At 56.7% G+C, this 27878-nt stretch overlaps 2 protein-coding genes across 8 annotated transcripts; both read right to left on the reverse strand.

The window, feature by feature from the left end:
- Positions 1-2524: 2524 nt before the first annotated feature.
- On the reverse strand, positions 2525-14151 carry LOC114806082. 6 transcript variants are annotated; one of them, XM_039915118.1, is made up of 15 exons: positions 13957-14151; positions 13603-13711; positions 11975-12992; positions 10282-10495; positions 9982-10178; positions 9093-9194; positions 8588-8773; positions 7801-8306; positions 5938-6205; positions 5534-5738; positions 4738-4877; positions 4463-4576; positions 3966-4151; positions 3644-3734; positions 2525-3099 (listed from the first exon to the last, which is right to left on the reverse strand). In XM_039915118.1, exons 3-15 carry the CDS (start codon positions 12906-12908, stop codon positions 3036-3038), a joined length of 3207 nt encoding a protein of 1068 aa, XP_039771052.1. In that variant the 5' UTR covers positions 12909-12992; positions 13603-13711; positions 13957-14151; the 3' UTR covers positions 2525-3035. The 6 variants fall into 6 exon arrangements, with proteins under 6 accessions (XP_039771052.1, XP_039771054.1, XP_039771051.1 ...); XM_039915120.1 differs by having other exon boundaries at positions 13618-13711; positions 13953-14151; XM_039915117.1 differs by having other exon boundaries at positions 13953-14151.
- A 4347-nt stretch (positions 14152-18498) lies between these two features.
- On the reverse strand, positions 18499-27537 carry C2H8orf33 (chromosome 2 C8orf33 homolog). 2 transcript variants are annotated; one of them, XM_029049278.1, is made up of 5 exons: positions 27412-27537; positions 22705-23198; positions 21877-21964; positions 21510-21656; positions 18499-18985 (listed from the first exon to the last, which is right to left on the reverse strand). In XM_029049278.1, the coding sequence occupies exons 1-5, from the start codon at positions 27524-27526 to the stop codon at positions 18810-18812; spliced, it is 1020 nt and encodes a 339-aa protein (XP_028905111.1). In that variant the 5' UTR covers positions 27527-27537; the 3' UTR covers positions 18499-18809. The 2 variants fall into 2 exon arrangements, with proteins under 2 accessions (XP_028905111.1, XP_028905104.1); XM_029049271.1 differs by having other exon boundaries at positions 22699-23198.
- Between the last annotated feature and the right edge of the window lie 341 nt (positions 27538-27878).

Genomic DNA, 27878 nt, shown 5'->3' on the forward strand with positions numbered 1-27878 from the left:
TACTAAGCGCTTGGAATGTACAATTTGGCAACAGATAGAGAAAATCCCTGCCCAAAATGGGCTCACAACACTCCTCACCTTCCCACCCAAACCCTGTCCTCCCCTTCTTTCCCTTAATTGTAGACAATACCACAATCCTCACTATCTCACAAGCCCTTAAGCTTGGTATTATCCTCGACTCATCTCTCTCATTCACCCCACATATCCAATTCATCACAAAATCCTGTAGATTCTACCTTCACAACATCGTTAAAATCCACCCTTTCCTCTACATCCAAACTCTGCCCACCATCAAAGCTTTATGAAAAGAATATCTCCTCCAAGAGGACTTCCCCAACCAAGCCCTCATTTCCTCTTTTCCCACTTCCTTCTGCGTCATCCTGATTTGTTCACCCCTCCCTTGACCCCACAGCACTTGTATACGTATCTGAATTGATTTACTTATATTAATGTCTGTCTCCCCATCTAGACATAAGCTCACTGTGGGCTAGGAACGTGTCTACAACTCTGTAATATTGTACTTTTTCAAGCGATCAATACAGTGCTCTGCACACAGTACGAAATCAGGGAACATACGATTCATTGATTGCTGCTGATCCAAGCACTTATCCTAACCCACTTTGACTATTGCATCAGCCTCCTTGCTGACCTCCCAGCCTCCTTTCTCTCCCCAATTCAGCCCACACTTCACTTTGTTTCCCAAACCATTTTTCTAAAAAAATTCAGTCCACATCTCCCGATTCCTCAAGAACCTCCAGTGGTTGCCCATCCAAATCTGCTTTTAAGAGAAACTCCTTATCATCAATTTTAAAGCACTCAACCGTATCTCCTCCATGAAGCCTTCTCTGATTAACCTCCTTTCCCCACCCTATTCTCTCTCCCTCTGTCACCTATGTACTTAGATCTCTTTCCTTTAAATCCTTAATACTCACCCCACCTTCATCCTGTGGCCCTTCTGTCCATATCCTTATACTCTGTGGCTTCATCTAGCTGTAATTTATTTTAATTATCTGTCTCTCCGACTAGGCTGTAAGATCCTTGAGGGCAGGTACCGTGAATACCAACTCTACTATATTGTACTCGCCCATGTGCTTAGTTTCATGTTTCGCACACACTAAATTCTCAATAAATACCATTGATTGATGGACTGATTGGGAGGACGGGGCCGTGGGGAAAGACCAGAGGGCACTGCTGCTTCGGTTTGGCTGGGACGGTCCGCATTCTCCAAGGCCTTCAATTCCATCACCGCAGAGGGGCAAGGATTTGGGGATGGGGGTGGGAAGTGAGGATTAAACTCCTGCAATGTGCTTTGAGGCCCTCCAGCCCCTTGTTCTCTGTGTTTCCCCACGAGAATCCAGGCTGCCAGCCAAGCAGCCACCTGGACACCAGGGAGCCTTTGAGATCCATTGGTGTCATCCTGGGGCTTCTGGAGGGCTCTGTGCAGACCCTCACGGGTGAGCAGGGACCTTCCCCAAACTGACCACCAGCTGGCCTCACCCAGCCTGGGTTCACCCCCTTCTGTCCCTTGCTTCAATCTCCAGCGCCAGCCTCCTTCGGCCACGTCTCCTGCCATCCGGTCCGAAGGTACCCATGTGGCACCCGGAATCATGGGGCTGGGGGAAGGGGACACAGTAGCTCTGGACCTGGGCTCAGGGAGGGAGGGAAAAATGGAGAAAAGGAGGGTGGAAGTGGAGGTGGGGTGGTTGCACAGTGAAGGACACTCAGCTCTGTAACAGTTCCAAGTAGGAAAGAGGCCTTTTTGTGCTCTGCACATAGTAAGCACTCAATAAATACGATTGAGTGAATGAATGAATTGTCCAGTTCTAGAGAGACCCCACAGCACTTGAGTCCATCTCTGTAATGTATTTTCATATCTGTCTCCCACTCTGGATGGTAAGCTCCTTGTGGGTAGGGAAAGTACCTACCAACCCAGTTATATAGTGCTCTGCATACAGTAAGCGCTCAATAAATACGATTGATTGATTGATTGACTGAGAGGTTCTCTATTCCTTCCAAGCCGGCAAAGGGGCATCGTGTCCACCAGAGTCACCTGGGAGCAAAGATGGCTTCTCCCACACCTGAGCTGGCAGAGGGTGAGGAGGTGGGCACAAGTGTTCCCCGTGACCAGGGGGGGAGAGGGGACCTGAAACCCCAGAGGATGAGAGGAGAGCTGGGAGAGAACACAGGACGGGGGGAGGGAGCAAGGGCTGGAGAGAGAGGGCTGGGAGGACGAGGGATCAATAATAATTGTGATATTTTTTTAAGCGCTCACTGTGCCAGGCCCTGTACTAAGTGCTGGGGTAGATAAAAGCAAATTGGGTTGGACACAGTTTCTGTCCCAGGTGGGGCTCACAGTGTCAATCCCCATTTTACAGATGAGGTAACTGAAGTGTCTTGTCCAAGGTCACACAGCAGACAAAGGAAGGAGACTGGCAGAACGAGGGCATAAAGGTTGCCTAGAGCCACATGAAGCTCAGGCCCTCAGCTTCCCCAGCCTGGGGGCGGGGAAGAAAACATTCCAGAATTTCATTCCCGCCACGCCCGGACCAGTGGGGCGGGGGCCAAAGATCTTTTGGAAAATAAGAAGGATGACTACCCCCGGGCATTCCCAAAGCCCTCGAGTCCTCCCCCCAGTCGCCCAACTCTGAGCGCCCCGCAAGACCCCCCCACCCCTTCTGGGCCCGCGGGCTGGGCGAGCAGACCCCCTGCCCCCAGGCTGGGGAAGCTGAGGGCCTGATCAGCCTGGCCAGAACGACGAGTGGTCATTCCCGGAGGTAGCGGCCCTTCGGGGCTTCCACTAGACCCGGCTCTCCACCCACCCCCACTCCCAGTCTGGGCTGGAGAGATCCAGGGGCAGAGGGCGGAGCCACAGCCCCAACCCAGGCACTGCCATCCACCCCCGAGTGATCACAGGATGATGGAGACCGGTGGGCCCAGGGGCCAGGGGCAGCAGAACCAGGGCTGAGAGTCTCGCACAGAGTCAGGGGAGTCCTCCAGGCAGGGCAGGGGTCCGGGGCCTAGGCCGGGCTCCGGATTCAGAAGTCCAATTTGATCTGTTCACGGTCGGTCAGCTCGATGTGGCTGAAGGGCTCGGGGCGGCTGGAGGGGGAGAGGAGGGGATGTGTATGGAGGTAGGGGCTTTGAGGAGAGGGAGGGGAAGAGGAGAGGGATGAGGGGTGCTCTGGAGAGGAAGGGCTTGTTGGAGGCGGAGAAGAAGGGGGAAAGGAAGGGGGAGGAAGGGAGGAGGGGAAGGGGAAGTGGGTGAGAGGGGAGAGGAGGGGGAGAAGGGCCGAAGAGAGGGGAAGAGGAGGGGCAGGTGGGGGCTCTGGGGAGGAAGGGTATGTGGAGAGCTCTGGGGAAGAGAAGGGGGAGAAGGAGGGAGGGGGAAAGGAGGGGGAAATGGGAGGCTTGGTACGAGAACAGGGGACTGGTGGAAGAAGGGGACATAAAGGTTGGAGGAGAAGAGGGAGAGGAGGGCAAGGGACGGGGGGGAAGGAGGGGGAGGAGGGGGCTGTGGGGAGGAGAGGAGGGGAGGAAGAAGACTGTGGGAGGTGAAGGTGTGAGGCTGTGGGTGGTGAGGGGATCGGGAAGGGTTGGGCAGGGGGCGGGCCGAGAGTCGGGCATGGTTAGTTGGGGTCCCTACCGTCTATGCAGGTAACAAAGGGCTCCCAGTAGCGCGAGGACCAGCAGGCTCCCCAAAACGATGAGACTCGTCTCCCAGGCCCGAAGAGAGGCTGCGGGGCCCCAGCGGGGATGAGCGCCCCCGGACCCCGGACCTCCACCCCGCCCGTCCCCCAGGCCTCCAACGCCCTGAATCCCTGCCCCAGTCCGCCAGCTTCCGCCCCCCCAAACTCCGTCCCCTGCGCCGCCAGGGGTCCCCGTCCCCTGCAGCCCACCCACGCTCCCAGCCCCCCAACTCCCGCACCCCCCGCCCACGGCCCCACACCCGGCCACCCCGCACATACCGCGGCTTGGAGCCCTCTCGGTCCCCAAAGCCACACAGGCAGGGCCCGCGCTGGCCCCGCCCTCAGGCGGGAGCTGGGCAGGGAGGTCGGTGTACCAGCCGGACAGTCGGCCCCGCTGCTCAGGGGAGCGGGCCCACAGCTGACCGGACACGCGCAGGGCGGCCGCCGAGCACGAGAAGTGGGTCTCTGTGGCGGGGAGAGAAATGGGTGGCTGTGGAGGGGGAGAAATGGGCATCTGGGAGGAGAAGTGGGTGTCCTTTGAGGGGAAAAGTGGGTATCTGAGGACGAGAAAGAAGTGGGTGCTTGCTGGGGGGAGAAGTGGGTGTCTGTGGAAGGGGGAGACGAACTCCTAGGGACCGGGCGGGCCGGGGGAGGGAGCAGGCTCTCCCCAGGGTCTCGGCTTACCCCGATCGCCCTTCCCACCCCAGGGTCCACCCTCCGGCCAGTCCCAGCTGACCCTTCCGGGGGCCGGTCCCGGGCACCTGGCGGCCGCTCACCTTGCAGGTAGAACTCGGAGATGCCGCAGGAGCAGTGCTGGTTAACTGCGTTCACAAGAGCGCGCTGCGCGGCCGTCACCGTCGGCGCGGAGGGCTGCGCCTCAGCCAAGCAGTCTGGTGCGAGGAAGGGGGTGAGGGGCGAAGGGGGAGAGGGTGGAGGACAGGTCGTCGGGCAAGGGCCGGTCCCTCCTTCATCCCAGCAGCTCCCCTTTCCCTCCCAGCACCCGCAGCCACCCTCCACGCGTCTTCCACGTGCTCCCCACTCCCCGGCTCACTGGGCGCCGGCAGACACAGGTCCAGGGCGAGGGCGAAGAGGCGGGTGGGGCAGCTGTTGACCGAGCCGGGAGTGGGGTCCGAAGAAGCAAAAGCCAGAGCATCGTAGCCGGGCGGGGAACAGCGGCTCAGGGACCAGAGGCTGAAGGACAGGAGTGGGAGCGGGAAGAAGTCGGCTCCATCCAGCGGGGCCCGGGAGGGGAGTGGGCAGAGAGGGTGACCGCGAGGGGCCCAGGGCCATCTAACGGGGGCTTGGCGAGGAACGGGTGGAGGGTAACCCGGAGGGGCCCCGCGCCACCCAGAGGGTCCGGGAGGGGAGCGGGAGGAGGGTGACCGGGAAGGATTCGGCACCTTCTAGCGGGCCCGAGAGGGGAACGGACGGAGGGGGCCCGAGAGGGGACCCCGGCGTAATACCCCATAATAATAATAATAATAATGGCATCTGTTAAGCACTTACTATCACAACCTTCCCCTCATGGAAGCATTGCAGGAGGGGACTAGATTAGACTTTGAGCCCGTCACTGGGCAGGGATTGTCTCTATCTGTTGCCAAATTGTACATTCCAAGCGCTTAGTACAGTGCTCTGCACAGAGTAAGCGCTCAATAAATACTATTGAATGAATGACACTACTACCAGGGTTGGGCGAGAGGCTCAGTCCCCGGCCTCCTGAGAAATACCTTCAGCTCTGTTCCCTCCTCAAAGCCCCAATCCTCTCCCGTGGCTTCTCCTCTCTCCTTCTCCTCTGCCCCCTCCCCCATCCCAGTTCCAGCGGCTCCGCCAACCAGGCAGCCCCTTACCTTCCTCTCTCACTGGCTAAGAAGTGAGTGGGCCCCAGGAGGGCCAGTGGGCCGGGTTCTGCTCCAGCCTCCCTCCCGAACACCACAGCATCCAGGAGCCCAGCCCGAGGCCTCGTCTGGCCCACAACCACTCTGGCCAAGCGGCTGTCGTACACGGCCAGTGCCCCGGACCGTGGCAGGAGCGCCGAGCCCGGCCACTGCTGGTCTGGAAACGGGGGGCGGAGAGAAGGGAGGAGAAAACTGTGAGCGAGGGGTCAGAACCTCAGGTGACCACCCTGCCGACAGTGGGCTGGGACCCCAGAGAGGTCCCGGGGTGGCTGGGCTTGAGGGAGGGGTCAGCGTGGTGACCAGAACGAGAGCCTCCCCCATCCCCCCGCCCACTCAGCTGTAGACCCTGACCTTACCTGGCAGAGGTTCCCCTTCTTTGGGGGCGACGAGGAAGAAGCCGGGGGTCCGGACAAGGCCGCGCAGCGGGAGGCTGGTCTGCACGATGCCATCTGGCCCCAGCAGCGCCAGGACCAGCCCATCCATCCTGGTTCCAGTCTTTCCCCGCAGCTCCACAAACGGAGTGGAGCTCAGCTCACTGATGACCACGGGGGCCGGGGGCCCAGAGGGGCTGGGGACCACGAGTGGGGGGCAGGCGTTCTCCGAGAGAGGCGTCACGCGAGTTAGCTGGGGGTGAGTGGACAGGGAATGTGTCTGTTTATTGCTCTATTGTACTCTCCCAAGCGCTTAGTACAATGCTCTATATGAAGCAAGCTCTCAATAAATACAGTTGAATGAGTGAATGAGTGGGAGGATTAAGATTAGGGTGCGGGCCTTGAGAGTCCCTGAACCAGGTGACCACTCTGATTGGGACCAGACCCCCTCCTCCATCCCGGGGCCCTGCTTGTGCTGTGGTTCCGACCCTGCGGGAGAGAGAGGTGAGGCCGCGCGGATCGGAGCTAACAAGAATAATAATAATAATGGTATTTGTTAAGCGCTTACTATGTGCCAACCACTTTTCTAAGCGCTGGGGTAGATACAAGGTTATCAGGTTGCCCCACGTAGGGCTCACAGTCTTCATCCCCATTTTACAGATGAGAGAACTGAGGCACGGAGAAGTTAAGTGACTTGCCCAAGGTCACACAGCTGACACGTGGCGGAGCCGAGATTAGAACCCATGACCTCTGACTCCCAAACTTGGGCTCCTTCCACTGAGCCACGCTGCTTCTCATGCTTTATCTTTTTTAATGGTCTTGATTTGACTTCAAAGCTCTCCATCACCTAGCCCCCTCCTACCTCACCTCCCTTCTCTCCTTCTACAGCCCACCGCGTACACTCCGCTCCTCTGCCGCACACCTCTTCGCTGTTCCCTATTCACGCCCGTCCTGCCGTCGACCCCTGACCCACGTCCTACCACTGACCTGGAATGCCCTCCCTCCCCACATCCGCCAAACTAACTTTCTTCCCCTCTTCAAAGCCCTACTGAGATCTCACCTCCTCCAGGAGGCCTTCCCAGACAGAGCTCTCCCTTTCCCTCTGCTCCTCCTCCCCGCCCCATTCCTTCTACTGCCTCCCTCTGCTCTTCCCCTTCCCCTCCCCACAGCCCTTGTGCATATTTGTATATATTATTTATTACTCTATTTATTTTGTTAATGATGTGTTTATATCTATGATTCTATTTATTTGGATGATATTCACCCAGACTACTTGTTTTGTTTTGTTGTCTGTCTCCCCGTTTAGATTGTGAGCCCGTTGTTGGGCAGGGATTGTCTCTGTGGCCGAATTTTACATTCCAAGCGCTTAGTACGGTGCTCTGCACATAGTAAACGCTCAGTAAGTACGATTGAATGAATGAATGCCTGACTACTTGTTTTGTCTTGCTGTCTCCCCCTTTCAGACTGCAAGCCCGTTGTTGGGCAGGGATTGCCTCTAACTGTTGCCAAATTGTACATTCCAAGCGCTTAGTACAGTGTTCTGCACACAGTAAGCGCTCAATAAATACGATTGAATGAATGAAGTGACTTGCCAAAGGTCACACAGCGGACAAGTGACAGAATCGGGATTAGAACCCACGTCCTCTGTGTCCCGAGCCCGTGCTCTTTCCACTAAGCCACGCTGCTCTGGAGGAAGGGGCCTCAGAGAGAAGAGGAAGACAGGGACAGGGAGAGTCAGAGAGCCGGAGCCACGGACAGGTCTAGACTGAACTCCGCTGCGGGTCCCTCTGCCAGACCCCTGCCGGTCCTCCCGCCTTGTCCTCCTCCCGGCCAGCCGCGGGTCCTCACCTGGAAGCTGGCCTGGCTGCGGGGCTGGACGCTGTGACAGCGGCTGAGGGACATGTCCCCGAGGCTCTGCTCCGGGCCCTTCTCCAGCCGCAGCTCCTGCCCGGGGGTCAGGAAGTCCAGCAGGCGCTGGGCCCGCTCTCCGGGCCAGGCCGAGGACACCAGAGCGTCCTGCAGGCCTCGCGCGGTGACCAGCTCCCCCTTCTTAAAGGCCCCCGGGGGCCCCCGGAACAAGGCCACGGCGTCGGCCCCGTTCTGCAGCGAGCTCGGGGGCAGGGTCAGGCCGGGGGTCAGCCTCGCCGAGCCGACCAGGAACAGGCCGGCCGCATCCGTGCGCTGTCCCCGCAGGTCCAGGACGCGGTAGGCCCGCCCGTCCCGCCCGTTGTACAGCACCAGCCAGAAGCCGTCCAGGGCCCGGGGGCCCGCCGGGCTCCACAGCTCCACGAACTCGCCATCCTCGTCCACCCCCGGGCTGTCCGCGTTCACCTCATTGATCAGGAGCTCGGGGACTGGACGGGGATCGCCCCCGCCCGACAGACACGGTCAGCTCCAGATCCGGCCGGCCGGGACGCCACCCTCCCGGGGAAGACGGACCCGGCTAAGGGGCAGCCCCCTCCCCCTGGGGCCTCATCCCCCAGGACAGAGCTCGGCTGGCCAGGGCCGGTGGTCACCTGCCTCCTAATCCAGGAGGCCCTGTCCACCTCCCGCGGGGCTAGCGAAGCAGGGAAGAACGACGGGCCCCTGGTGATCCTCCTCCCAACCCCTCGCCGCCCCTGACCACACCGGCTACCTGGCGAGGGTTCCAAGGAACAGGGCGACGCGAGCGTGGCCTTCTTGTCGGTCCCGGCCCACCACGGCTCCGGAGAAGCCAGGACGCGTTTCAAAGCCAAGTCGAGGCCTTGCTGCTGCTCAGAGGACTTGGCGACCAGGAGCGCAGAGACCATCAGCTTCAGGCCCTGGCACTTCAGAGTCCAATCTGGGGAGGCGGCGAAGGGGGCCGGCCAGAGGCAGGTTACTCTATCGGGCCCTAACTAGCCCATTGGCCCTCCCACAGGAGCTCAGGAAAGTCTGTGAGGGGGACAAACTGGCCCCCACCAAAGCCCCCTCCCTCTTCTAATAATAACGATGGCATTTGTTAAGCGCTTACTATGTGGCCAAGCACTGTTCTAAGCGCTGGGGGAGATACAAGGTAGTCCCACGTTGGGGCTCACAGTCTTCATCTCCCCTTTACAGCCTCGCACCTTTAAGATAGGCAGAGGACACCCCACCTCCCCCCGCCGCCCGGAGTCCCGCACCTTTGAGGTAGACAGCGGTGACACCGCAGTGACACTCGGCCTCCAACCGCAGAGCCAGATTGACCTTCAACGTCGATTCTTCCTTTAGCCACGCCGAGCAGTCTGGGAGGGCGAGGGATGTGCGGGTGTAGGGGAAATCGGTGACCCTCCGCCCCGCAGCTTCGCCCTCCCAAAAGGCCCCGCCCCTCCAAAGTCCCCCCCCCCAAAAAACCCCGAGACTTTGCAGCTCCAGTCCCCTTCTCCCCGCAAAGCTGCCGTACTCTCGGCCCCTCCCCTTCAGTCCTGAAAATCTCCCCCAGCTTCACCTCCTCCTCCACATCCCCAGATAGTAATAATAATAATAATAATAGCGATGCCTGTTTACTTGTATTCATGTCAGTCTCCCTCCACCTTCTAGACTGTGAGCCCGTTGTGGGCAGGGATTGTTTCTCTTTATTACTGCACTGTACTTTCCAAGCGCTTAGTATAGTACTCTGCACGCAATAAGCACTCAATAAATACGATTGAATGACTATTTGTTAAACGCTTACTGTGTGCCAAGCACTGTACTAAGCGCTGGGGTGGATACAAGCAAATCGGATTGGACATAGGTCCTGTCCCACGTGGGGCTCACAGTCTTCAGCCCCATTTTACAGGTGAGGTGACTGAGGCCCAGAGAAGTGAAGTGACATGCCCAAAGTCACCAGCAGCTAAATGGAGGAGCCGGGATCAGAAGCCAAGCCCGAGGTTTTGCCACTGAGCCAGCTGCTTCTTCCAAACGCAGACCTCCCTGCCTCCCCGGCCCGTGTCCCGAGCCCCCGAATTCCTTCTACGTCCCCGGCCCGCTAAGCCCTCCCCCGCCCCCGGTCTCCCTGCTGGCGGGTCGGGTGGGGGTCGGGTGGGAGCTTACTGTGGTCGGGGCAGGATTCGGGACACGTGTGGAGGCAGAAGGCCAGCTGCAGGCCGTGGCGGCGGGAGGGGCAGTCGTTGGGCCGCTCGGGGGTCGGGGTCCCCGCGGCGAACAGCGTGGAGTCGCGGGAGATGGAGCAGCAGCTACAGCGGCTCAGAGAGGTGGCCAGGGCGGCGCCGGACCCTGCGAGCGGGGGGCTGGGGGGCAGCAGGGGGGAGGGGAAGGGGAGGCGCACACTGTTGGGCCGGGCCGGGCAGGGTCGGGCCCAGAGACCACCTCTCCCCCGCTCCCTGCACTCACCCGGGGGTGACCAAGGCCGGACGGCCCGGCGTCAGAGCCTCCAGCAGGGAAGCGGGCACGGTGCCCTCGGGACCGTACACCAGGGCGTCCAGCAGGCCGGCAGAGGGAGGGGGCTTGCCCGGCTCCAACCTCTGCCCCGCTTCCCGGTACAGGGCGACGGCTGCGGGGCCCGGGGCCAGGAGGAGGGGCCCGGGGTCGTCGGGGCGTCTCTGATCTGTTTGGGGAAGGAAGAGGTCATGGCGAGGCCTGTCCATCCGCCCTCTCCCACCCCATCCCGCCCCTCTCTGAGCCTCCGAAACCCCAACTCGGGGCTTCCTTCGGGCCCTCGCCCTGCCTGGTGGAGTCAGCGAGTAGTGGGAACCTGGCCGATTGTCCTGGCCCCGGCTGTTTTTTAAAGCCTGCCTCGGTTTCTCCCGAAGACCTGCCCCGACAGAGCCTGGAGGGTTGAGGGCCGTCAGGGTGGCAAGGGGAGAGAAGTTGTCCTCGTGTGAATCGTCCAGCTTCGAAGTGCAAGTTCGGGCTGGACCCACTTGCTTGGAGCAGAGGCTGGTCACTCAGAGACCCCGGACGAGGCTGGAAAGGCTGGTCAATCAGAGGCCCGGGACCAGGTTGGGAAAGTTGGTCAGTCGGAGGCTCTGGGCAGGGCTAGGAAAGCTGGTCAGTCAGAAACCCTGGACAGGGCTGGGAAGGTTGGTCAGTCGGACGCCCCAGGACGGGGCTGCCCAGTAAGGCTGGTCAGTCGAAGGCCCCTGGACCGGGCTGGGAAGACTAGTAGGCCAAGCGGGGGCAGTAAAACCTGGGCACTGTCACCAGCTGGAGTGTGGGGAAGGGCAGCACAGCCCCCGGGACAACGCCCTGCCCCACTCCCAGCCCAGGACCCGACCCCTTTGGAGGGACTGCTTTGGCCCCAAACCGGGAAACACCACTGAGTATGGAGTGGGAGGGTTGTTAAGTGCTTACTTACTTGCCAAGAACTGTTCTAAGCTCTGGGGTAGATACAAGTTAATCAGGTTGGACACAGTCCCTGTCCCACATGGGACTTGCACTCTTATCCTCATTTTTCCAGATGAGATAACTGAGGCCCAAAGAAGCGAAGTGACTTGCCCAAGGTTACACAGCAGACATGTGGCAGAGCCGGGATTAGAACCCAGGTCCTTCTGACTTCCAGGCCCATACTCTATCCATTAAGCCACGCTCAGTACAGTCCTCTGTACACACTGTAAACTCCCGGAGAGGAGGGATCGTAACTACCAACTCTTTTGCATTCTCTCCATCACCCAACACAGTGCTCTGCGCACAGTAGACCGTAATCTCCTCAGGGCAGGACTAGTGCCTGCTAAGGCTTTTGTACACTCTCCATCACTCAAGACAGTGCTCTGCACACAGTAGACCCTAAACTCCTCGAGGGCAGGGATCGTATCTACCAAGTCTTTTGTACTCTCTCCATCACTCAATACGGTGCTCTGTACACAGTAGACTCCTCGAGGGCAGGGGCTGATTGACCTTGCATCTGAGCAACAGGAGGTGAGGTGAAGCCTGAATCCGAGAAGCTGACCCGGAGGGTTGCATCGGTTGGGGATGGGGGCGGGTGGGGGGCGCTACGTTGGGAGCAGGGAAAAGTTTCAGCTGTCGGGGAGTGGAGGGGAGAGGGTGCGTCCCTGTCGGGGATCGGGGTTCGGGGGCGGGCTGGCACCTGTCCGCAGCACGAAGAAGCCGTGGGCGTCGGTGCTGCCGCTGAGGTTGAGGGAGGAGGCCACGGAGCCGGTGCGCCCGTCCACCAGCACCAGCACGGCGCCCCGGAGCGGGCCGAGCGGCGGCCCCTGCAGCTCCACGAAGCCCGGCGCGGCCCCCGCGGGCGGCAGCACCTCGCTGACCAAGAAGGTGGACCGGTTGAGCTGGGCGTACGGGATGCAGGGGTTCTCTCGGCCGGGGGACGGCTCGGCCACTTGGAAGGTCCAGCTCCCTCCCGGGCCGGGGCAGCGCTCCACGGACTCATCCCCGACGTGGAAGGACGCGTCCTCCAGCAGGGGCTCCCGGCCGGGGGTCAGCACCCGGAGCAGCTCCTCAGGCCGCCGCTCCCGCCGCGACGCGTGGACCCAGGCGTCCACCAAGCCCCGGGAGGTGACCGGTTGGCCCTCGCGGCAGGCCGAGCCCCCGCGGTGCAGGGCGATGGCGTCCGGCCCGTTCTGGATGGTCCCGGGGGGCAGCGGGAGGGCAGGAGGCGGCTGCAGGCCCGTCGAGCCGGCCAGGAAGAAGCCGGCGTCGTCGGTGGCCAGGCCGGTCAGCCGCAGCGCCCGGTAGGCCGTCAGCTTGTGGCCGTCGTAGAAGACGAGGCAATAGTCATCCAGCGAGACCCGCCCCCCGCTGCTGTGCCACAGCTCCACGAACTCGCTCTTGTCCTGCCCGGGGTTGTCCGCGTTGATCTCGTTGATGAGTAGGGATGGGGCGGCCGTGGGGTCGGGTCCGGGGGAGGGGGGCGCGGATTCGGGGCTCGGGGAGAGGGTTAGGGAGGAGAGGCCGGGTAGAGGAGCGGGGGGCGCGGGCCGCGGGGATGGGGACGCGGGCTCGGGGAAGGCCAGTGGGAGCGAACACAGAAACAGGACCGTCAGCGGGGCCGCATTCGCCATGACCAGGCCGTGGCGGAGGTGGCTGCAGGCACGGGGAGCTGCCCGGAGGAGGAGGAGGAGGAGAAGGAGCCCCGCTGCCTCAGTCTGGAGAGGGGAGAGCGAAGGAGTCAGAGTCCGTTCCTATCCCGGCCGCCCGAGGAGACAGTCGGTGGGAGAGTCCTGAGCCTGACCCAACCTGCTTCATGTCCTCCCCTCCTCCCCCATCGCCCCCTCACCTGCCCAACAACCCCCCGTCCCAACCCCCGAGAGCTTGTCCTCACTGTCCGCAGGCCCCCCAGGACGGACTCCCGCCGCTGGGTCCGTCCACTCCACCTCGGCCGGGGCCCCGAGCTGACCGGGTCTCAGAAGGGCGGGGGCGGCCGTGACTCAGTGTGTGTGTGTGTGTGTGTGTGTGTCGGGGGGAGGGGGTGCGTGACCAGCCCCTTCCTGGAAAAAGCCCGGACATCTTTCCGGGTCCCGGCCGCCAGCCGTGGGTGACAGATCAAGCCTGGGCCCTGCGACCCCCGCCCCACGGGTCGACAGGAAAGGCGGCCCTTGCCCCCCTCGCCAGGGTGACCCCTCTGCCCTCCCCTCCGGGGGCTCGGCCCTCGCTAGCTGGACAGCATCTGGACAGCAGCCGGCCTCGCATCCTGACCCAGGCGCCCCCCTCCCCGTTTTTCCCCCGGCCCCCCTCGATCCGTTCGGAGTGCTTCACCCGGCGACTGCGAACCTCCCGAGGGTTTGACGGCTTCTCTTTCTCTCAGCCTTAGGGGACGGAGAAGTGGGGGGCTCACTTCTGCCCCACTGGACGCCGAGGGCAGGGCCTGGGGGGAAGAGGGGCAGAAAGTCGAGGGCGGGGTCAGCCACCCGGATCCTGGATTTCTAGAATGGGGGATGGGGGATGCCATCAACTGTGATTTCTTTAAAGGGCCGGGAGGGTTGGGGACGGGCGACATAGTAACTTTCCATTCTCCCCCGGGGCCCCCAGGAGCCGTTGCTAAATCAGGAAGGAGAAAAAAGAGGGGAAGAGATTTCTGCTGGGAAGTAAGACTCACACTCACTTACTCACTCGCTCAGTGCCAGGGAAGTGCTCAGCAAATAGCATGGGTTGATCGGTTCCTGCTCCCTTTCTGGCTGCACTGCCTGCTCACACGCGGGGCATCTGGCTTCGACACCTCCCCACTTCTCCCGGCAGGACACGGTCACTTCTAGAGGGGTCTTCTGGCCGGTGGGGTGGACAGGGCAGAGGGCCACTTGCCAGGGGAACCTGGGCAGAGCTGAAACTAACTGGACACCCCCACAGGAAGTTGCAGCATCCCAGGGGTGGGGTGAGTCTGGATTTCCTGTTTTTCCCTTGGGGCCCTGCCATCCATCCTTCTTCTGGGCAACTGCTTTCCTATCCCTCCCTTCTCCCCCACCCCCTCACTTCTATTGCTTCTTCTCCAGCCAGGGGCTGGGCACTGACCCAGCCTTAGAGGGGCAAGGGGGGGATGGGACAGATGACTCATATGGAGACCACAGCTCTGACCAGGCCTAGGGGATACTATCCACCAGAGCAAGAGGGACAGGAGCTCCCTGTAGACACTCTAAAGGTCCCCACTCAGACACCCTAAAGGTCCCCACTCCAAATAATCAAGCCATGGCATTTCCTGAGCACCTGTGTGTAACACACAGTACTAAGTGCTTGGGAGAGTAAAATGGAGTTAGTAGACACAACCCCTGGGCTCAAGAGGCTTAGTCTAGTCAGAGACAGTAAAATACACAGACTCCTTCATAGACTATGAAGCCGTGTGGCACAGGAACTGTATCCGACCTGATTATCTACCCCATTATGATGCCTGGCTCAAGGTAAGTGCTAAACAAATATCACAATTGTTATTATAACTGAGGTAGAAGAAACCAAAGTTTAAAGATATGTATAAAAATTCAAGTGAGGGTGGATATCTAAGTGCTTAAGTGATACAGAAGTAGCAATAAGCAGGGAAATATTGCATGGAGATGATAGGTTAGTTAGGGGAGGTCTTATGGAGAAGATAAGTAGGGAGGGTGGTCTGCTGGATATGAAGGGGAAGGGAACTCCAGGCAGGGCGTGAACAAAGGGTCAATGATGAAAGAAATGAGACTGAGGCATGGCAAGAAGGTTGGTGTTAAGAGGAGTGGAATGTAGTGGAAGGGCAAATTTAGGTAGAGAGGAGAGCTGATTGAATAAATGCCTTTAAAAAGATGGTTAGTGTCTGTAGGATATATAGAGAGAAATGGGCAGCCACTGGAAGCTTGGAAAGTGTGTGTGTGTGTGAGGGGGTGGGGGAGAAATACTCCCTGCCACTGAGGCTTCACATTGTGCCATCCCTGTGGCTTTGTCTGACCAGGAAAATAGGAGCCTGACCAGGCTGCAGCAGCCAAGATTCCTGGGGGCAGACCGACTAGGCAGCATTGGGACTGCAGGGTGCCTGTCCCTTATACACTGGGCCTGGGAAATGTGTCTGGGGGTCCATGTGGGTGAGCTCTGCCAGCCCCAAGAATGCCATTCACCCTGTAACTCTTCCAGGGGAACAAACTGCCCCAACCCTAACAGGTCCCCTCCCCAGGAGTGGCATAGAGACTTCGCCTCCCTGCTTCCTTCTACCCTGGCCTATGCCAGGCTATGCAATCTTTGACACCTGGGGCCACAGCAACTGAAGAATGACCAGGGTGGGGTTACCGGTCCCCACCAGAGACCTCGTCTCGACCTACCATCCAATCTTTTGCCTCAAAAACCTGACCACAAGCTTTGATAAAATTGAAACCTCTAGGTGTGACCTCCCTAAAATCTGCCCTGTTCCTCTCCAGTCTCTCCCTCCTCATGTCCCTTTCAACTCTCCCATCTTTCCCCACAGTATCACAAAGAGACCTTTCGATCAATCCCACTCCCTGTCAAAATCCAACCCCTCCAACTGTTTCTGACCCCATTCGTTTTGCATCTTATCAAAACACTTGCCCCCTCCCTTCTTTGCTGTGAGTCAGCCATCCTCAACCATTCACTTTCCAAAGGATTCTCTCCTCCACTGCTTCAAAGATGACCATACATTGCCCATCCTAAAAACAAAAAACAAAAAAAAAACCCTTCCTTGATCCCAGTTACTGCCCCATGGCTCTCCTACCATTCCTCTCCAAATTCCTCAAGCAAGTTGTCTACACCGGCTACCTCCCCTTCCTCTCTTCCAATTCTCTCCTTGACCCCCTCCACTCCACAGAAACTGACCCTTCAAAGGTCACCAATAACCTTCTTCCTCCCAAATCCATCAACCTCTACTCCATTCTAATCCTTCTTTACTTCTCGGCTGCCTTCGACACTATGGACTACCCCCTTCTCCTGGAAACATTATCCAAACTTGGCTTCACTGACACTTTTCTCTCTTGGTTCTCCTCCTATCTCTCTGGCCATTCATTCTCAGTCTCTCTCTTGGGCTTCTCTTCTGTTTCCTAACCTCTAACTCTGGGAGCCCCTCAGAGCTCAGTTCTGCGTTGCCTTCTATTCTCCATCTACACCCACTCCCTTGGAGAACTCTTGTACCCATAGCTTCAACTCCCATCTCTATATTGAAGATTCCCAAATCTACCTCTCCAGCCCCAACCTCTCTGCAGTCTCACAATTCCTCTTTCCTTCAGGACACCTCTACTTGGATGTCTCAGCAACACCTCACACTTAACATGTCCAAAATAGAACTCATCTTCCCACTCAAACCCTGTTCTCCCCTTGATCTTACCATCATCACTAACCTCCATCTCATAAATCCATAACCGCAGCATTATTCTCGGCTCATCTCTCATTCAATCCTCTCACCATTCATTCATTCATTCAATAGTATTTATTGAGCGCTTACTATGTGCAGAGTACTGTACTAAGCGCTTGGAATGTACAAATCGGTAACAGATAAAGACATTCCCTGCCCTTTGACGGGCTTAGTCTAATCAGGGGAGACGGACAGACAAGAACAATAGCAATAAATAGAATCAAGTATCTACTAGAAAAGTCATGAATCGGCCCATCCTCCAGAACTGAAGTCTATTTAGAGTCATGGTCCATGTGATTATTGAAAGGGCAAAATGCAACTGGACTCAGGGCCTCTGGGAGTTCCCCCTCAGCAAGATCCAGCCCCGTCATCTGTCTCTCTGGGCAGGATATGACTCTCCTCTTCCTCTTCTTTGTCCTCCAAGACTTCACTCCACTCACTCGAGTGAATCCTTACTCTTGCCCCTGCAGAAGAGTCTGAGGCTCCCTCACACTTCTTTAGGATCCAGCTGGGGGTGAAGCACAGGTTGACTCCCTACAAGGATGAGGGGAAGTCCTATCAGTTCCAGAGGCCGTATTAGACGAGTGGGTCCCAAACGCCCCACCCCGAACTCCACGGGAGGGACAACCAATCCGGACGGCTGTCGGAACCCTCCCAAGAGATGCCCGTGGCCACCAGTCCGAGGGTTTTAACGCCCCAATAATCTAATGGTTCACCGGAAGCACCCGAGCAGTCACCATGACCTGACTGGGTTTCAAGCCCTGGGTAAAAATCCGCTCCACCGAACTGCAAGCGAGCCCTATCTCCTTGGGTGTGGGCAGGACAGTGATCGTGTAGTTTTCGGTTCTGTCTTCACAACATTGCTAAAAATCTGCCCTTTCTACTCCATCCAAACTGTTACTACACTGATCTAGGATCCTATCCTATCCTGCCTTGAACTGCATTAGCCTCTTCGCTGACCTCCCTGTCTCCTGTCTTTCCACATTCCAGTCCACCCTTCACTTTGCTGCTGGCATCGTTTCTCTAAAAAAATATTAAAAAAATAAAATCCACATCTATCTCACTCCACCTCTGCATCAAACAGAAACTCCTTCAACTCCTTATCATCAACTTTAAAGCACTGACTCATCTCTCCCCTTCCTACCATACCACGTTCATCTCCTACTACCTCCCAGCCCACAAACTTCATTCCTCTAACACCGACCTACTCTCTGTAATGCGATCTCATCTATCTTGCCAATGACCCTTCCCCAAGCCCTCCTTCTGGGTTGGAACTCCCTCTCCCTTCCTTACACAAAAGACCATCACTCTCCCCACCTTCAAATCCTTATTAAAATCCCATCTCCTCCAAGGGGTCTTCTCCAACTAAGCCCTCATTTCCCCTATTCTCTTCTCCCTTCTGCATCACCCTAGTATTTGCATCCATTTAAGCCCTTGATATTCACTCCACCCGCTGTCCCCAGCCCCGCGGTATTTATGTCCATATGAGTAATATATTTATTTCTACTAATGTCCAACTCCTCCTCTAGACTATAAGCTGTTGTGGGCAGGGAACATGTCTTCCAACTCTGTTTTATTGTACTCTCCCAAGCACCCAGTACAATACTCTGCACACAAATACCACTGACCGAGTCTCTCTTGGTCTGTTCTGGGTTCTGCCATCTCTGACCCTCAGGGCTGAGCCACCCCAAGAGAGGTGGAGTGAGGGCAGAAGGAGGGAGTGGGTAAGGGGCCTGTTCCCCTCTCAAGGGCCTCAGCCACACCACCCCCATCTCGGACCCTGCCTGCCCTGCCAGGCCCCGTGCAGCCTCCAAAGAACCTGAAGAGACAGACTCCCACCAAGTCTCACAGTGGCTTTTACTGAGCAGCCCCCCAGAGAGAGGCACACACCACTGGGGAAACTGAGGCACAACAGGGATAGGCAGTGCCCAGAGAGGCAGCTGCAAGGGAATTCATGAGTCCAGCTCCCAGCCCCAGGCTGTAGGGTGGAGATCTTCCCTCGCAGGACTCCAAGCTTGCAGTCAATCCGATGGTCAATGTGGCGGTTCCTTGTCAGATCACGGCTGAGCAGGGCCGGGCTCCGAACCTGATCCTCTCCGCCCCAACGCTCAGTGGGCTGAGCCCTCGGGTAGACAGTCCATGCTGCCAACTAGAAGAAGTTGAAACAAAACTCATCCGGTGAGGTGGAGACAGATATTTCAATGGGGCATCTGGGGCCGGGGCCTTGATGTTTCCAGGCGCTGGGTTCCCCTCGTCGCCGGCACACCTGGCCGCTCCTCCTTCGGGCAGCCGTGTCCACTGCCAGCACCCGGGCTGACTTGGTTGCTGAAGAGATGAAGAGGAGAGAAGGGGCAGAAGATATGGGGCAGAACCAAAGAAAGGGGGAAGCAGGTGGAGGGCAGAGCCCAAGGAGAAATAGGAAGGGGGAGGTGGGGGATGAGGGAGAACAAAGGAAAGGCAGAGACAGTGAGCTCTGGTGACAGAATCCCAAGAACAAGCCTGCATCGTCCCCCTTCACCAGCCAAAGTCCTGACACTGGTTGACCCCCAACCTCTGAGCCCCCCTAGACCGCTCCCTTTCCACACCCCCTTCTCCCTCCTCCATCTCAAGCCCCCAATCTGAGTTGGAGACCAAGAAGCTTCCTTCTGTGCTCCCACCCTCAGGCCAGGGAGACGGAGGGTAACCTCTGGCTCCAGGCCCAGTGGGGCCTAGCAGCCCATTGGGCCCAGGCTGAGGTCCACCCACTCCTCTCCTACCTTCTCTGCTGGGCCAATCCTGCAACTTTATCCACTTGTTGCTTCTGTAACTGCCAGGACTTCTCCTCCTCTCTCCACCTCCCCTGGCTGCCCATACCTGGGACTCTATTAACCCCATCGCCGCCCACCCTAGGGGCTCTAGGAAGCCCTGTCTTCTCAATCACTGCTATATACTGAGCATCTGCTGGGGCAGAGCTCCCAGAGAGCTATTAAACACTCCGGTGGGCAAGTGCAAGAGGTGAGATAAGACACCCACTCCCACTACCATCTGCGTTGCCCTGATTCACGTCCTTTACTCACTGTCCCCTCAGCCCCACAGCACTTACATCCATATCTATAATTTATGTATTTATATTAATGTCTGCCTCCCCCTTCTAGCCTGTAAGCACGGTGTGGGCAGGGATTGTCTCTCTTAACTGCTAAATTGTACTTTCCAAGCGCTTAGTGCAGTGCTCTGCACACAGTAAGCTCTCAATAAATACGACTGAATGAATGAATCTACCAACTCCATTATCCTGTAATCTCCTAAGTGCTTAGTACAGTGTTCTGCACCCAGTAAGTGCTCAATAAATATGATTGTCACTCAATTGCTGTTCTCAGAGAGTTTACAATCCCTACTCTCACTTGCTCCTGCTCCCCTCCCCTTCCTGCTACCATTTTCAATAATAATAATAATAATAATAATAATAATAATAATGGTTTTTGTTAAGTGTTTACTATGTGCCAGGCAGGCACTGTACCGAGCACTGGGGTGGATACAAACAAATTGAGTTGGACACAGTCCCTGTCCCATGTGGGGTTCACAATCTTAATCCTCATTTTACAGATGAGGTAACTGAGGCACAGAGAAGTGAAGTGACTTGCCCAAGGTCACACAGCAGACACATGGCAGAGCCGGGATTAGAATCCATGACCTTCTGGCTCCGAGGCCAGTGTTCTATCCACTATGCCATGCTGCTTCAACATTTCACCCCCTGCTGCCTTCACACATGCTCGAGTCTCTCCCTTGTTCAGAAGCCCCAATCCCAGGCCCACTGCCCCCTTCAGCGATGGCCCTATAGCCCTGCCCCACTCCTACCACCCCACTGCCCCCTCCAGCTACAGCCCCAACCTGACCCCATTCTTGGTCCAACTCCTAGTCCCGGCACTTACATCCTCTGCCCTCACTTCCTCATCCCCTGCGCCACACCGAGGCTGCACTCTCCAAGGTCTCCAAGGGGTAGGCTGATGGGTCCTACCCCTTCCTGCTCCCCCTGGACATCTCAGCCATCCGGCGCCGAGGTCCCACCCCCACCCCGGGAGTCGCTGCCGGGCCTCGTGGTTCTAACCTGGTTCTCCTCCTTCCTCACTGAGTGCTCCCACTCAGCTTCGCTCCTCGGCTCCTTCCTCTTCCCCTGCAGCCCCTAAGCATCAGCGGCCCACAGGGCTCCAGTCTGGATCCTCTGCTCTTGTCGCTCTACACTCCCTCTCTGAAAGTTCAACCCCCTCCATAGCTTCTGAGACCTCCTCTATAAGGACAACTTCCATGTCTACCCTGTTCAGTCCCGGCCTCTCTCTTAACCCGCAAACTTGCACCTCCTCTGTCCTCCAAAACCACTCTGCTCAAACTTGAAAGGTCTAGAACAGATCTATTCCTCTCTAACCGTTAAATCCACTCCTCCCCAGACTTTCCCACGTCAGTTGACGCCACCAACTTCCCTGTCCCAAAAGTCCACAACCTTGGTGTCATCCAACTCCTCACTGCCCTTCGCCTCTCATAGTCAGTCCTCTGCCAAATCCTGCTGGTTTTTCCCACCCACTTCCCCCATCTGGCTTTTTCTAATCAATCGTTTTTACTGAGCATTTATAATGAGCACTGTACTATACAACAGAAAGTACAATACAACAGAATTAGCAGACACGCTTCCTGATCATAACAAGCTTAACTCCAGATGCCTCGTACTACCTTAGTCCATGCTCACATCATATCACAGGTTGGCTATTCAATCAACCTCCTTGGCCCTTCTCCTGCCCAGGCCCTGGCTCTGTCAGACAGACAGACCACCGCTTCCCGCCCCACCACCCCCCCGGCCTAGCCCGGCTCAGCTCCGTACCAGCCTGCATCAGCTGCAGCTGCCGCCTCCGCTCCGCCTCCATCTTGGCCCGGTAGTCGCCGAACAGCGAGCGCATCAGCTGCCGCTTCCGGGCCAGCACAGCCTTGTCACTGCGCAGAATGTGCAGCGCGCGCCGGGCGTCCTCAGCTGCGGGGGGACGGCCAGGATGGGACACGCCGGTCAGGCGCCGGGACCACCCGGCCTCACCGACGTCCCCCAGGACCGTGGCCCCTCTCCTTGGCAGCTGCTGCCACAACCCAAACCCCACCTTTGCCCCCCGCCACGCACACATGCACACACACACATGTGCAGGCACACACACACACACACATTCTGGGTGGTGCACACGCCCCTTCCTGCTTCTTACTTTGCTTTGGAGTCGATTTCTGATTCCTCAGTCCCAGTTCCAGCTGCTCCACACACCAGTCCACCTCCCTCTGCAGCTGCTCCTCCAGCTGAGAGGACAGAGGGGAGAAGGGCACTAGCATTAGTGGGGTGGGGAGGAAGGATTGTACATTACCCTGGGATGGGGAAGGGGTAAAGAAAGGCAGGACAAGGATAGAAATAGCAATAACAATTACTGAGCACCTACTGGGTGCACGGCACTGTCCCAAATCCTTGGGGGAGTATAAGACAAACAACATATTCCCTGTTCACAAGGAGCTTCCACCCTAATGGGGGAGGACACATAAGGAGTAATTCAATTAAACGGCTGAGTAAACTCACATAAATAAGCACAGAGATGAGAATAAATCCATAAGGGTTAGGGAGCCAGAAAGGAAAAGAAGCAGGGCAGGAGAAGAGAGCTTTTCTCCTATTGCAGCCTGGAGATTAGGGTCAAAGTGGAGGTCAGGGGAAGGGTCAGGGATGGAGATGGGGCTCAGAGTTAGAGTAAGTGCTCGGGTGAATGAAATACAATTGAATCAATGTGGAGCTCACGATCTAAGTCGGGGGCAGGGGGTAGGATTTAATTTCCATTTTTTACAGATGAGGTAACTGAGAGACAGAGAAGTTAAATGACTTGCTCGAGGTCACAGAAGAAGCTCCTTGTGGGCTGGGAACAGCTCTACCAACTCCTTTGTCTTTCCCAAGCACTTAATACAGTGCTCTGAACCTGGTAAGTGCTCAATAAATACCAATGCCATACCAGGGGGAGGGGCACCCCCAAGTCCTCTGCTTACCAGACTACCTGTACCTGAGGGTCTGGACACTGTGGAGGGGGTGCTGTCTCCAAGCTTGGCTCCCCATGGCTGGGCTGCTTTGCTGGTCTCCCAGGACTACCCAGCTGATGCGGCTGGGGCGGCTGCCGTGATTGCTGGGGCTTCTGGGGCTGCCGTGACTGCTGGGGCTGCTGGGGCTGCGGTCGCCCCACCTCCTCCTTCTTCTTCTTTTTCTTCTTCTTCTTCTGATTTGAGACAGCCACCTCTTTGAGGCCGCCCCCTGCCCCAGGCAGACCACTCACCCCAGGCTGCAAGGCCCCACATTCACCCAGACCGGGCCGGGCCCCCTCTGGGACGAGGACGCCGGTGACAGCTGGGGTCTGTGGTCTCACCGAGGTCCGAGCAGGGGGATCGCTCTGGGTGAGGGGATCCCTGGCGGCAGCACTGTTCTTTTCAAGTTCTTCCGGACAACCGAGCTGGAAGTCACCATTGGTCGTGGCGGGGCAGCAGCTGGAGGTGAAATCAGAACCTGGAGAGGAAGGCATGGGTCAGGGAAGAGGAGAGCTGCAATCGACAGTTTAGACCACCCCCTTCTCCTGAAAACACTATCCAAACTTGGCTTCACTAACCACTGTCCTCTCCTGGTTCGCCTCCTATCCCTCTGGCTGCTCATTCTCAGGCTCTTTCACAGCCTCCTCCTCTGCCTCCCACCTCCTAGCTGTGCAGGGTTCTTCGAGGTTCAGTTTAGGGTCTTATTTTATGTTTTTGGTTTTACGGTATTTGTTAAGCGCTTACTATGTGCCAGGTACTGTATTAAGCACCAGGGTAGATACAAACTAATCAGGTTGAACAAAGTTTCTGTCCCACTCTAGCCTGTAAGCTCACTGAGGGCAGGGGATGTTGTAAATACTCTCCCAAGCACTTAGTACAGTGATCTGAACACAGTCAGTGCTCGGGTGAATGAAATACAATTGAATCAACATGGGGATCACGATCTAAATCAGGGGCAGGGAGTAGGATTTAATTTCCATTTTTTACAGATGAGGTAACTGAGAGACAGAGAAGTTAAATGACTTGCTCGAGGTCACACAGCAGACCGGTGGCGGAGTTGGGATTAGAACGCAGGCCCTCTGACTCCCAGGCCTGTGCTCTTTCCATTAGGCCATAATGGGTCCCCTTCTAGTCTCCATCCATACTCACTCCATTGGAGAACTCATTCACTCCCACAGCATCAACTCCCATCTCGATGGTGACAATTCCCAGCCTCTCCAGCCCTGATCTCTCTCCTTGTCTGAAGTCTCACAAATCCTCCTGCCTTCAGGACAGCATGACTTAGTGAAACGTGCATGGTTTTGGGAGTCCAAGGACATGGGTTCTAATCCTGGCTCCGCCACTTGTCTGCTAGGTGACCTTTCATTCATTCATTCAATAGTATTTATTGAGCACTTACTATGTGCAGAGCACTGTACTAAGTGCTTGGAATGTACAATTCAGCAACGGATACAGACAATCCCTGCCCATTGATGGGCTTACAGTCTAATCGGGGGAGACAGACGGACAAAAACAAGACAACTTAATCATGATAAATAGACTCAAGGGGATGTACACCTCATGAACCAAATAAATAGGATAATAAAAATATATACAAATGAGCACAGTGCTGGGGGGGGGGGAGGAGCAGAGGGAAAGGGGGGAAAGGGGGCTTAGCTGAGGGGAGGTGAAGGGGGGGCAGAGAGGGAGCAGAGGGAAAAGGGTAAGCTCAGTCTGGGAAGGCCTCTTGGAAGAGGTGAGCTCTCAGTAGGGCTTTGAAGAGGAGAAGAGAATTAGTTTGGGGGATGTGAGGAGGGAGGGCATTCCAGGACAGCAGGAGGACATGGGCCAGGGGTCGACGGCAAGATAGGCGCGAACAGGAGACTGCGAGGAGGTTAGTGGCAGAGGAGCGGAGCGTACGAGGTGGGCAATAGAAAGAGAGAAGGGAGGAGAGGTAGGAGGGGGCAAGAGGATGGAGAGCCTTGAAGGTCAGAGTGAGAAGTTTTTGTTTTGTGCGGAGGTTGATAGGCAACCACTGGAGGATTTTAAGAAGGGGAGTGACAGGCCCAGAGCCTTTCTGTAGGAAGATGATCCAGGCAGAGGAATGAAGAATAGACTGGAGCGGGGAGAGACAGGAGGAAGGGAGATTAGAGAGAAGGCTGACACAATAATCCAGCAGGGATATTATGAGAGCTTGTACCAGCATGATAGCCGTTCGGATGGAGAGGAAAGGGCGGATCTTGGCGATATTGTGAAGGTGAGACCGGCAGGTGTTGGTGATAGATTGAATGTGTGGGGTGAATGAGACAGCTGCGTCAAGGATGACACCAAGGCTGCGGGCCTGAGAGACGGGAAGGATGGTCGTACCACCCACAGTGACAGGGAAGTCAGGAAGAGGACAGGGCTTGGGAGGGAAGACAAGGAGCTCAGTTTTGGACATGTTGAGTTTTAGGTGGCGGGCAGACACGCAGGTGGAGACATCCTGGAGGCAGGAGGAGATACGAGCCTGAAGGGAGGGGGAGAGAACAGGGGAGGACACTTGGCTTCTCTGTGTCTCAGTTGCCTCATCTGTACAATGGGGATTAAGACCATGAGCCCAATGTGGGACAACCTGATTATCTTGTATCCACTCCAGCACTTAGAATAGTGCTTGGCACAAAGTAAGCACTTAACAAATATCACAATAATAATAATTATTATTACTTGGATTTCACACCAATATGAGCAGCAGCACGGCGTAGTGGATAAAGCATGGGCCTGGGAGTCAGAAGGACATGGGTCCTAATCCCAGTTCACCACATGTCTGCTGAAAGATCTTAGGCAAGTCACTTCACTTCTCTAGGCCTTAGTTACCTCATCCGTAAAATGGGGATTGAGACGGTGAGCCCCTTGTGGGACAGGGACTGTGTCCAACATGGTTTGCACTTAGTACAGTGCCTGACACATACATGGTGCTTAATACTATTATTATTATTATCTCAAACTTAACACATCCAAATTGGCCTCCTCATCCTCTCACCCAAACCCTGACCTTCCAATGACTTTCACTTCACTGTAACCACCATCAGCAGCTGTTCTCAACTATCCCACCGTCGCCCCCTGGGCCACACCCTCCTATGGTCCTGGAATGCCCTCCCTCCTCACCTCTGCCAAACTAATTCTCTTCCCCTCTTCAAAACCCTACTTACAGCTCACCTCCTCCAAGAGGCCTTCCCAGACTGAGCTCCGCTTCTCCCTCTACCGCCCCCCTTCACCTCTCCACAGCTAAACCCTCTTTTCCCATTTCCCTCTGCTCCTCCCCCTCTCCCTTCCCATCCCTTCAGCACTGTACTCGTCTGCTCAACTGTATATATTTTCATTACCCTATTTATTTTGTTAATGAGATGTACATCGCCTTGATTCTATTTATTTGCTATTGTTTTAATGAGATGTTCATCCCCTCGATTCTATTTATCGCTATTGTTTTTGTCTGTCCGCCCCCCCCCCCCCCCCAATTAGACTGTAAGCTCGTCAAAGGGCAGGGACTGTCTCTATCTGTTACCAATTTGTACATTCCAAGTGCTTAGTACAGTGCTCTGCACATAGTAAGCGCTCAATAAATACTATTGAATGAATGAATGACAGGGCGGGGCTGGGCTGGGGAGTCACGGAGTGGCGGAAGCAGGATGAGAACCCATGACCTCTGACTCCCCAGCACGGGATCTTTCCAATGATCCATGAGAAAAGTGAGGTGGGTGGCAGAGAGGTTGCTGGAGGGTCTCGGGCTGGGGAGAGAAGCAGTGCAGCTCCGTGGAAAGAGCCCGGGCTGGGGAGTCAGAGGTTGTGGGTTCGAGTACCGGCCCCACCACTAGTCTGCTATGTGACCTGAGGCAAGTCACTTCACTTCTCTGGGCCTCAGTTCCCTCATCTGGAAAATGGGGATTCATAATAATAATAATGTTGGTATTTGTTAAGCGCTTACTATGTGCAGAGCACTGTTCTAAGCACTGGGGGAGATATAGGGTCATCAGGTTATACCACGTGAGGCTCACAGTTAATCCCCATTTTACAGATGAGGTCACTGAGGCCCAGAGAAGTGAAGTGACTTGCCCACAGTCCCACAGCTGACAAGTGGCAGAGCCAGGATTCGAGCCCATGACCTCTGACTTCCCAGCCCGGGCTCTTTCCACTGAGCCATGCGACTTCTCTGAGTCTGTGAGCCCCACGTCGGGCAACCTGACTACCTTGTATCTCCCCCTGTGCTTAGAGCAGTGCTCGGCACATAGTAAGTGCTTAATAAACACCAACATTATTATTATTATTATTGTTAGAGAAGCAGCGTGGCTCAGTGGAAAGAGCCCGGGCTTGAGAGTCAGAGGTCATGGGTATGAATCCCGCCTCTGCCACTTGTCAGCTGTGGGACTATGGGCAAGTCACTTCACTTCTCTGGGCCTCAGTTCCCTCATCTGAGCCTCATGTGGGACAACCTGATAACCCTGTATCTCCCCCAGTGCTTAGAACTGCGCTCTGCACATAGTAAGCGCTTAACAAATACCAACGTTATTATTAAGTCACTTCACTTCTCTGTGCCTCAGTTCCCTCATCTGTAAAATGGGGATGAAGACTGTGAGCTTCACGTGGGACCACCTGATGATCCTGTATTTCCCCCAGCGCTGAGAACAGTGCTCTGCACATAGTAAGCGCTTAACAAATACCAATATTATTATGATTACCTGCGGCGGGGCCGGGCCCGGGCCCCCGCTCCAGCTCCAGCCTTGCGATGCACCGGTGCAGCTGGTCCGGGAAGAGGCCCTGGGCGGCCCCGTCCCGACCCCCGGGGCCTGCCATTCGGGGGTGGGTGGGCGGTCGGGGGCGGGGGGTGGGTCCCGGGACCTCCCGGCCGAGCGCACGTGGCCCCGGCAGCGGCTCCGCCCCGGTGCCTCCGTCCCCTCCTTCCCCAGCCTCGGGAAACCGTCGCCCGCAACAATGTTCCGCCAGGACCCACGGGGCCGGGACCGGACAGACGGACAGCCCTTCATCCATTTATTTATTCAGTCAGTCATTTAATCTATTGATTGAGCGCTTACGCTGTGCAGAGCACTGGACTCACCGCTTGGAATGGACAATTGGGCCACAGATGGAGACTCTCCCTGCCCAACGACGGGCTCACAGTCTAATCGGGGGAGACAGTAAAGCAAAA

The sequence above is a fragment of the Ornithorhynchus anatinus genome, chromosome 2 (genome assembly GCF_004115215.2).
Source record: "Ornithorhynchus anatinus isolate Pmale09 chromosome 2, mOrnAna1.pri.v4, whole genome shotgun sequence".
NCBI lineage: Eukaryota > Metazoa > Chordata > Mammalia > Monotremata > Ornithorhynchidae > Ornithorhynchus > Ornithorhynchus anatinus.

Bases quoted from the DNA above. Each gene is read 5' to 3' on its own strand.
- LOC114806082 (XM_039915118.1), bottom strand. From the start codon at position 12,908: ATGGCGAATGCGGCCCCGCTGACGGTCCTGTTTCTGTGTTCGCTCCCA. The intron at 4,152-4,462 runs GTGAGCGGCCGC...TCCCCGCCACAG, and splicing joins CTCCGAGTTCTACCTGCAAG to AGACCCACTTCTCGTGCTCG. The intron at 3,100-3,643 runs GTAGGGACCCCA...CTCCCCCTCCAG, and splicing joins CTTTGTTACCTGCATAGACG to CCGCCCCGAGCCCTTCAGCC.
- C2H8orf33 (XM_029049271.1), bottom strand. From the start codon at position 27,526: ATGGCAGGCCCCGGGGGTCGGGACGGGGCCGCCCAGGGCCTCTTCCCG. The intron at 21,657-21,876 runs GTAAGAAGCAGG...GTCCCCCCGCAG, and splicing joins GAAATCGACTCCAAAGCAAA to CTGAGGACGCCCGGCGCGCG. The intron at 18,986-21,509 runs GTACGGAGCTGA...TCATCTCTTCAG, and splicing joins GCTGCAGCTGATGCAGGCTG to CAACCAAGTCAGCCCGGGTG.